Source organism: Scatophagus argus, chromosome 6 (genome assembly GCF_020382885.2).
Source record: "Scatophagus argus isolate fScaArg1 chromosome 6, fScaArg1.pri, whole genome shotgun sequence".
Taxonomy (NCBI): Eukaryota; Metazoa; Chordata; class Actinopteri; family Scatophagidae; genus Scatophagus; species Scatophagus argus.
In genome coordinates, this window is record NC_058498.1 from 18534745 (window position 1) to 18545227 (window position 10483).

At 44.1% G+C, this 10483-nt stretch overlaps 1 protein-coding gene across 1 annotated transcript; it reads right to left on the bottom strand.

The window, feature by feature from the left end:
- Positions 1 to 536: 536 nt before the first annotated feature.
- On the bottom strand, positions 537 to 7828 carry myoc (myocilin). Its single transcript, XM_046392682.1, has 5 exons — positions 7039 to 7828; positions 3923 to 3988; positions 3754 to 3846; positions 1809 to 2020; positions 537 to 1719 (listed from the first exon to the last, which is right to left on the bottom strand). Exons 1-5 carry the CDS (start codon positions 7523 to 7525, stop codon positions 1138 to 1140), a joined length of 1440 nt encoding a protein of 479 aa, XP_046248638.1. The 5' UTR covers positions 7526 to 7828; the 3' UTR covers positions 537 to 1137.
- Positions 7829 to 10483: the final 2655 nt, after the last annotated feature.

The following is a 10483-nucleotide window of genomic DNA, read 5'->3' on the forward strand; positions in this document are numbered from 1 at the left end:
TTTCAGTATAATTAGGTATGTGACGCAAAGCTTGACTACATTCAAATGAGGTGCCCTTTTAATGGGTTAGTAAGCTGTAACAAAAATGCCACAAATGACTTATTTATACTGAAGAATTATTAGCCATTAGATATATATTTCCACGTTTTGCCTAGTGGTTCTCCTCTTCCAGTACGTCAGAATTGATGTGTTAATGTGATCCATTCATTAATGTAACATTCATATGGCATCTACAGATGAAAGTATTGACAGCAACCAGAGAATTTTTACATCTTGGGCATATGCATGTCCTGTAACAGATTTATTAAAAATCATCAAAGCATTACTTTGCTGTTTGTATCTCCTAAAAGTCAGCTTTCCATGACCATCTCTAGCTTTGTGAATTTATACTTGTTTATTTAGCTTAAGTAATACATTTAATTCTTTTTATCTGGATGATTTACATCACCAAATCTGAAGATAAATGATTCTCAGATGTTACAGAACACTTCATGAAGTGATGTGATATACTAACGTAATAACCACATAAACTGTTGTACTTTAGGAATAAGTTTATTTCATAACAATTTTGAACATGTCATTAAATTCACTACAGTGTACAAGTACATGCAATATACAGTTAATGCTGAGTGAGAAAGCAGTTTTTGCATTTAAAGATGTTCATAGTGAAAGACTGTAGGCCATGAAGAACCACAGGAGTTTGTGTTGTAAATTGTCTCCATTAATTATCCTAGTCTGTGAAATTAAACTATGCTTCATATGTCAGACTTCAAATATATATCTATATCTACCTATATATCTATAGATATATATAGATATATAGTATATTTACATTTAACAAGAAAACAACAAAATCATACATCTGAATTAAAGGCGGTACAAAAATAATTCCTCTAAAAACATGTTTGTGGTCCAAGCCACAGCAAAAGCTCTCCCACTGAAGTAAAAAAAAAAGAAGCAGGGGACATTGTTCCTCAAATGTCTTCATTTCAGTTTGGAGTTTGGTACTTGTGCTCTTCTACATGTGTTGGCTTTACAACCTCTACCACCACACACACATTATACTCTAAAGCTTTGAGTCTTTGAAACAGGAACAGGTGAGCAAAAGTCACTTTTTAACAGTCACTAATGACGGCCTTACTTGGCCTGCTGGCGACCCAGCCTGAGGTCATAGGACACCATGTGGTAGTTGTCCCAGGCAAACAGCTTCCTCTGAGCCAGGTTATAGTCGATCATGCTGTTGTAGCGGTGCTTGTTCTTGAAGGGGATGCTCATGGCCTTCCCCTGGCTGGTTTCAGTGTCGTACATGAAGTTAATGATGGTGTCGGGTGCCGTGTAGCTGGCCACGGTGTACAGCTTGCCACAGATGATAAAGGAGTTGGCCACAGAGCTCTTCCTGATGTTGGTCTCCCAGCTCTTCTTCACCTCCAGGCTGTGTGGGTCCAGCTGCGAGATCACGATGGCTCCTTTGGCTTTGCTGGTGGAGTAGACAGCCCACAGCCCCTGCTCATCCACAGCCAGATCAATGTCCGTGTAACCTCCCCAAGAGTAGGGGAACTGGCCATGGAAGCCAGCATGGGGGAGGTCGCGACGGGCTGCGACGCTCTCAGAGGCCAAGTCGTAGCGGATGAGGGTGCGACTACGGCGTCTCTGGTAATACAGAGAGCCTCTGAACACAGTGGCACCAGTACTCTCCACCTGCTCTGGCAACAACAGGACCTATCAAGGGAAAACATGACACAATAACTGGAAAGAATCTCAAGGTTTGGGCTGTTTCTGTGAACAACTGTCATCTACGTGAAACCTACCTTGGACGGAAAGCCTTTAGAGAGTTGTTCCATGTCTTCGTACCCAAACAGCTTCCTGACGTCAGAGCCAATGGTGTCAATGCGCCAGATCATGTTGGGTCCGTAAGGGGAAACAGCCTCAGGATCCTGCATCCAAACACCGTATTTACCTTCTATGTTGTCAGCCCTTCTATGAGTGACCGGCTCACCAACTGAAACCAACTCTCCGCAACCTGTTAGCAGGAAGGGGTGGAAACATGAGAGATGAAAAGGATGAAAGATTTGTGAGACTATCGCTATCTGATGCTGGGAACATGAAGACCACAGTTGCTGTCCAAAACTGGAAACATGCTACAAGACTAATATTTGTAACCTTTCAAACCTCAGATCATATTTAAGATGATCAAAATTATCTGTGAGAGAGCTTTGAATCATATGCCACATATAACATGATGTGACTTTTGCTGAAGGGTTTAACTATTTTCTGTTAACTGGTCTTGTGTCTAAATCTGCCTCCCCTGCAGATAATGTTTCCTATAGCACTGTCCTTTGTGATCAGTTCTTACAGCTGGTTGGGGTTAAGGCTGAAGCTGAGCAAACAAACTGATTGTGAAAAAGGCTGACACAATACAACAGGGGGTGATCATCCTCAAATCAAATAAAAAATGTCTTTAAATCTGGTGTTTTTCCAATTTAAGGTAACTTCGGGACACAGTTCACACAGTCAGTGGTAGGTCTACATGTATGTGGCTGGGAGGGACGATGCTGGTAATCCGAGAGCTGATCAAAGCTACATTGAAGTCATCGTTTCTCATCAAGGAGGCAGACAGCAGGTCTAGAGATGCTGCCCGGCATCTCTGTTAACTTCATTTGAGTCACCACCATCAGGGCAGCAACTGGGCTACGACTCATCCAGGAACTCTCCTCTGCTTGTGTTACTGAGAAAATGATAAGGCAGTATATTTACCACTGCCTAAAATACACCCTTGCTCTCAAGTTCAGGATGTAGCACCGGATTAAGGGTTAAATAGGAATATGTTTTATAAATACACCTATGGCCATGTAGTTTCCCTGTGGTGTGGCTTCATCAGAGATTAGATGACCTCACGTGGTGAGTGCACGTGTATTTTCATTGCCAAACAGTCGAGCCCGCTGAGAGACATTCAGTGGCACGAGCATTGACGTGGGACACCAATCACAGGAAGCTTTAAGATTGCGTGTGACCCCCCCCCCTCATGGTGTCACACATATGTAAGGGGGTGCTTCCTCTTTTCATTTTCTGAGACGAACATAAAATTCAGGCAGGCTCTCCTACCTGTGGATCGGCATGACTTTGGTATTCTTGCCCCAAATGCTGCAGTATTAATAGCAGTATTTGCTTTGAGCTTGTCAGCAGGGGGTGTGAGTGTCATGTTTGCAAGGTCAGATGGACAGAGGAGGGGAGGAGGAAGAAGGAGAAGGGGGGAGTGAGATGGGTATTAATTGCCAGGGTGGGATTTTACAGAACTACACTGATCTATATTTTAACTACAAAGCATGTGTGAGATAAAGTTGAATATATTTTTCTTGCAGTTACAGAGAGCCCTTTGGGCCTCTTTCATGGAACATTTCTTACAGATTTTATCTGAAAGTCTTTGCAAACAAGCAAAATTTTCATTAACATTGGTCATTTCTTACCAAAATGGACTTTGCGTAACCTTTTTATTATCATTATTGTTACATTAGATTTTCCATGCATATAAGCTAGCTTGCACTCTTCACCTTTGCCTTTGTGAGTGTATTGTCTTTGTACACTAGTACATGGACACACACACACACACACACACACACACACACACACACACACACACAGACCATACAAATACAGTTTGAGGGTTTGCATGATGTTGGATGATGGCACTTTTTGTCAAAGTTGCATTTTTGTTGAGTTTTGGTTGAATTGAGGCAGAAATAAAAAAGAGTAAACCTGTGTTGTCCTCAGAGGCATCAGGGGCAGGTACTTCTGTCACCTCAGCCTTCAGCTCCTGGAAGCCTGGAGATCCATACTGCCATGCTGAGTCTGTCAAGAAGAGATGAAGAAATTTAGATGAAGAAGAAACAGCAGGGTGGAGGTGACTGCAGAAAACGTATCCCACCTCTCAAACTGCTGCTGTCTCCCTGCCTGTTGGGCCTGGTCTTCAGGTGAGACATTGGACTGGAACCTAAACGCACGTGCACACACACACACACACACACACACACACACACACACACACACACACACACACACGTACACATGCAGATTTCAGTGATGTTTGATGCATATTTCACATGTAGTGTACAATAGCCGCGAGAGCGTTTGTATACCCAAACGTGGCTACGGCACCACTGACAGCAGAGAATGTGACAGCAGGAAACAAACACCCCTGAATGGATTCCCAGCTGCTCTGGAGTCAGACAGTCGCTAGATTGGCCCACCATAACACACATACTTGACACACTCGACACCCCATCCCAACCCAGCACTGTCAACTTCAAACCAGTCGTTTGGCCCTTTCTCCCCTGTATCTCTGTCAGGTGTCAGCCTTCCTCTTCTCTTCTCTTCTCTTCTCTTCTCTTCTCTTCTCTTCTCTTCTCTTCTCTTCTCTTCTCTTCTCTTCTCGTCTCCTTATTTTCCCATTTGACTCCTTCATGTAGCCATTACCATGAAAAGTTAAGTTAAACAACATGTCTGTAAACTGTATACTCATCAGAGGCTTGAAGATACAAAGATGTTTATGTTTACGAAAATGAGTTTAAAATAGGTTTTCAAGAAAATGGATGAAAGAATGTAACTCTTTGTTCGTTTTTATGGATGTGAGCACACGTGTTCTTGCATGTGCTTTGTCCAGTCATTTCAGGCACATAATGAGCCCTAATGGTGAAGAGAACATCAAACGCTTGCATCTGGAGGCTGATGTTGATTCTTGAGGAAGAGGAGTAGGAGGCTGGTAATGGAACATGAGAAAGTTGTGTGTGCTGTGTGTTATAAACAGAAAAATAATCAAAGCTAAGTGTTGTTTTTCAAAGCCTGTAAAACAAAAAGACCAGCGGTGTTTTGAGGGTCACAGGGGGGTTTGCTGTGAGGCTGTTCCCACAGGACACAGCCATTCATCATCATAAACAGCCAAATTCTCCTACTGTCTTTTCCCGTGTGTGTGTGTGTGTGTGTGTGTGTGTGTGCCATATGTGCCCTCATATCCTGCCTCTTTGTTTGGCTGTTGGATCTTATTTGAGTCCAATCCTCTTCACAAAGTTTAACTCAGTATCCCCACAATATTGCTGTGTTAAAACATTTTGCATCTGGGCATATTCATAAGCTACAATGTAAAATCAACAGAGAAGACATTTAAATTTAACTCCATGCTGAACCACATTCCTGCTGCCTGAAAAGAACATTAGTAATGACTGCATTCCCTGCTGGCTGCACAAATTGGAAATTGAAAGAAAACATCTGAAAGACACAGTGAAACTGATTGTGTTTTGCTTTGAGTTTGGCTCCATCTTCATTGCTGCTCAAGCTGAGCAAATTTCCATTTTTAAATGTGATTTCAAAATATTTTTTTTGTGTGTGTGTGTTCTGTTGAATATTGTGAGCCTACACCTTTTATATTTGTATTGGTTCTGCTTTGAGCACAAGTGAAGTCTCCATTCATGAAGAATGTTTCCACTATTAGCATACAGGGTCACTGGCTTTTGCTGTCACTACTAGTGCAAATTTTATGTGAAGGTCTATTTTAAAAGTCCTAAAATAACACTGCAGAATATCAGCTCATATATTTTGAGAGGCGAGTGTTGCTGAAGCTCATAACCACTGCGACAAGCTAACTAAAATGCTTTGACTTTTATCTCCTCCCTCCCTTGCCTCTGCATGTCTTCCTCTCACTGTGATCTATTCCACATGTGCCTCTCGCCCTGAGAGCATGTATTTCAGTCTGCAGGTGTACACATGAGGAGCTGTGCAGATAACCTGGAACTTAAGCTTTCCTAGTGCAGGGGGAGCAGAAATGTGTAAATGTCTGGGGAGATGGTAAGAAAGGATCCAGCTGCTGGCAATCTTGCCTTGACAAATAGTACACTCTGAGAGCCAAGAGGGTAAACACAGTGATGGCTTACCAGGGAAAAGAGAGAGGGGTGCTGGGTGAAAAGAGGAGGCTAATTAGACGAATGTTTGGCTATTGCAAACACTCAGAATACCAGAGCTTAACCTTGCTGGCTCCAAGATAACTCCCAAGTGCTGTGCAGCCCTCTATGACCTTTGGAAGTATAGTGTTCATGGCCCCTCCATCCTCATCAGTCCTTGACCGACCAGGTGTCATCAAAAGCCCTGAGATGAGACCGCTGCATGGAACCACCACTTCCAGAGCACGCATCCCATTTTAGCTACCCCCTCCCCTTCCCAGCTAGGCTATTCGCACCCTGCTTGTCATGCAGAGGGAAACACCAGTCATAAAGAGAGCAGGATCTGCTCATAAATACTGACCCTCTCTGGCCTGCCACCATCACTCCTAAATCCAGGCAGGAAGTGAGGAGCAGAAACCTGAGCCAAGCATATTTGCAGACTAATGGGGCAACCAAAACATTAACTGCACAAAACATGCACCATCAGAGGATGCACACAAATCATTCCCCTGTTTTCTTTAAGGGGATTTGTGCAGTCAGATACGGTGTCAGGAGAAACCTGAGCTTCTCACCCCTAATGCTGCAAGCAGTGGATCAAAAACAGACGAGATCTCTGTGCCTGTGCAATGCACTATGCGTGGTATTCCATACATAGATGACATTTATGTGTCATCACTTCTCTGTGCCAATTAACCCATTATCTTTCAGACAAGGTTACCAAATACATATTTCAACAGAGACACAACCTGTCTGCAGGCAGTTATCTAGTTGCGCATCTTAATTGCAGGACAGATGGACAAGATTTATATTGTACTACCTCCAGAAGCATATTTATTTTACTTATCTTATCTTATTTTGTTTTACTTTATTCTATTTTACCTTATTTTTATTTTATTCTATTATTATATGTTACTTGTTCTTACATTTTATGTATGCATCAATCACTAAGACAAATACCTAGTTATGTGAAACCTCGTCACTTAAATGGCAATAAAGACAATTCTGATTCTGACTCTGATATATAAAATAAGTCAAAAAATTATCTCACAGAATGAATGAATGTCTATTTATATTTTGCACATTTTTTTGAATAACTAGGTTCCTCTCTTACCCCCAGCAGGTCTTATCAGGCCACTTTCCTGCAGAGAGGGGCTTGGTGGCACCACTGGGGTTTGCGGAGGGCAGGGTCTGTTCCTCAGCCTCTCCGTTTCCCTCCTCATCTCGTCCATCCTGTGCCGAAGCCCCTCCACCTCTTGCTCCAGACGCTCCTTCTCCCCCTGCAGCAGGTTCCTCTCCCCCACGGCCCGGTTCAGCGCCTCCTGAAGCTCAGACTGAGCTCTGCCTCCAGCTCTTTGGGGACCCCCGGTGTCCCCTCCAGTCAGCCGTGACACCAGCACCTCCAGGATCCCGAGCCTGGCCTTCAGGCCATCCACCTCGGGGCCTGAGCTCTGCGGGCAGCTGGCCTCAACAGGGCTGGGTACAGTGAAGGTGTACTGGCATCGCCCGCTCCGGTCGTTTCCCCTCCACAGAGCAGCTCGGTCCTGTGCGTCACCTCGCAGCAGAAGACCACACATGCACAATGAGAGAAGGAGGAACATACTGGACACGGTCCACACAGACTGATGAGAGGTTTACTCTAATTTCTTCCTCTGAAGGATTACTTTTTTCCTCTGTCAAATCTTTATTTTCTCAGCTCTCAACTGGACTTCTCCTTCAATCCTATACTAATTCCAAATTTCTAAGTGAGGGGTTAGTTTCTAAATTTCTGAATGTAAAGTCTCCCTCTTCTCAGGTATTTCTTCTTCTCTCCTCCCCTCTCTTGTTCTGCTCTTCCCTGTCTGTCCTCAGTGGACAGGTCTGTAACTCTGAGCTCGCCCCAACAGCTCACTGATATTTATACAATCTGGAGGCTGGAGGGGAAGGCAGGAGGGAAAGAGGGGAAGAGAGGAGAGGTGAAAAGAAGGGAGGGGAGACAGGGAGAAGACTTGGTAGAGAAGTCGGGGTGGGGGTTGGGGGTGTCAGAGACAAAGGAGGAAGGAGGGAGGAGGAAAAAAAGTTATGGGATGCTTGCAAAAACAGCCCATTTTCACACAGGTTTAAATGCTTCTATTGTGTAAAAACAGTATTTTTAAGTCTCAAACATGACAGTTTTCTGTCTTTGACATGTGTGCAATTCTGCACCTCCAGTGATATTTATTGAAGTCTTATCTGAAAAAAATGTCCCCTGATGTGTGTGATGACCTGTCTTAGAGGATTTGGTTGAGGTTTGGCCCTGGCATGGCAGGGAAAGCTGGGCCTCACTGGATACAGTTACCTCCAGAGGAGCCGGTGTCCCCTTTCATATTGGTAGGGGGCCAGCACGTGACGCAAGCAGTCGATAAGAGCTGTCATTATGAAGGGTCGAGGTTACAAGTCCATCGATGACAGGATACCTGACGCCGACCCTGACATAAACTGGGTCCCTTCAGCTGAACTTGAGTTTGTTTTGATATTACGTGTGTATTCGTGCTGCAGTCACTGCAGTTTTTTACATTCATATTTAATACAACACGAGTGAGCTGCCGGGAACCATTCCTCCCCAAGCCCACTCCCTGTCACTTGCTGTCTGGGTGGATTTGTTGCAGTCTGCCTCCCGTCCCTCCTCTCTCGTCTCTTTGCTCTAACACAATATGTCAGACATGTTGAACCGCCGCCGGCACGGCTCACTTCTACAGTCATGCGATATGGAGGATGATCTCTTGTTTATTTTCAGAGAGGCAGGATGAAAGATTTGAAAGTGAGACACTTGCTCAGAGAAGCACGCAATCAAGTAGCAGGTGTGCGCGCACACACACACACACCTTCCAACCCCACCATACCTGCCTTTGCAGGTCTCAGCTTACCCTCATATCCTGCCTCTTTGTTTTGGATCCTAAAATCTGCTCTGGCTCCTCTCCTGCACGTTTGCATTATGTTCATTCATCCATCTCTGCTGACCTGCCAGGCCACCTCAAATCCTAAAACATCACATGACCTGGATGCTTCACTTTAGGGAGGCCAGAGGGCAGGGGGTGCAGGAGAAGCAGGGAGCACCAGAGGAAGTGTGTTGCAGGTTGATTCCAGCCTCACCTGTCAGACTGTTGTCTTGATTGATGAGCAAGCCTACTATTGGTTGGACAGATGGATGAATAAGATACCATGTCTGCTTGATTTTGAAAACACTGAACTGCAATACTCTCAGTCAGGATACGTCCTCTGACAGGAAATATTTTAACAATGACAACCCCAAGAAAGGGAGGAGGGAGGAAAGTGGGACATGTGAAATAAAGGATTGAATAAATCATCAAAGGGGAAAAGGCTGGGAGTAAAACCACATGTATGGAGACAGCGGACGAGAGAATGACTGAAGAAAGAAGCTCCTGGGAAAGTAGTAGAAGGAGTTCAATTATAAAGATGGAAAAACAGAGGATCAGGTGTGTTTAAACATTTGAATAATGTTTCATCCGCTAGAACTCAGAAGAATATCAAATGTAGATGGATTTCATTTTCTTTTTCTGGAAATGTATTCTCCGCTTCCTCTAGCTCGCAACACATCCATCTCTCCCTATACAGCAGCAGAGTCTCCACTGGACAGGGTGTGTGTGTGTGTGTGTGTGTGTGTGTGTGACTGACTAATGCTGGTTGGCACATTGTCCACTCTTCTTTCTTGTGAATTTATTTCACTTTTATAGGACTCGTATAACCGCTGCTATGCCCGGAATCTGAAGTCATCCAGTATTAGCCCCTAACGCAGGACCAAAACATGCTGTGCTGCCAGTGTGGGTGTGTCTCTGCAGGCAGAGAGGGTAAAAATGACTTCTCATCCACAAATATACACAGTAGTGTAACACTGAATTCTTTTAGCCCTTCAATACGCATCAGAGTCCAAACCAGAGGTCAAAAAAAAAGGAAAAATAAAACCTCCAAGCACCTAGTTTGTAGTTAATGCAAATGGCTTGTGTCTGCCAACATGTCTGTGAGACCTGAAAACAGCTACAGCATTTTACAGCCACTTCTTCAACCAGCACTTTATAACTACTGCAACTGAGCAGGACTCGGGGACTATCCAATGGTATAAGGCCTTCTTCTGCAGCAACATCAACATATAAACAAGCGCATGAGATGAGATGACCTCTCTTCTCTTTATCCTCAAAGCTGAATAAAGCCAACCCCAAGAGTGTGACCTGGAAGGCCATCTGCCATAGATCAATGTAGTAAAATACCCCTGTGGGCCAATTTAATTTCTGCTCCCTCAGAAAGATTGGGCAGTGCTGGCCAGGCAAGGGGCAGAGCTGTCACAGTGTGTTTGTGTCTACTGTCCTGAGAGAACGAGAGTGGTGGGTCTGCTAAAACAATAACACTTCACGGACTCCAGTCAATCTAACTTTAGTGCCATCTTGGGACTCTATGCTGCCAGTAAAGTCACAGACCAATAAAAAAGTCAGGTAATGAGAAGGGATCAAAGAAAGAATTCACAGGATATCCAGAGTGGTTGAAAGTGGAGGGATGGCATGAAGATTAGTTTTTCCCTCTTCACC

What these genes read in the sequence shown, in the direction of transcription:
- myoc (XM_046392682.1), bottom strand. Translation starts at nt 7,525, where the DNA reads ATGTTCCTCCTTCTCTCATTGTGCATGTGTGGTCTTCTGCTGCGAGGT. An exon ending in AGACAGCAGCAGTTTGAGAG is followed by an intron (nt 3,847 to 3,922) that starts GTGGGATACGTT and finishes TCTTCTTGACAG; the next exon opens with ACTCAGCATGGCAGTATGGA. An exon ending in CTAAAGGCTTTCCGTCCAAG is followed by an intron (nt 1,720 to 1,808) that starts GTAGGTTTCACG and finishes TTCCCTTGATAG; the next exon opens with GTCCTGTTGTTGCCAGAGCA.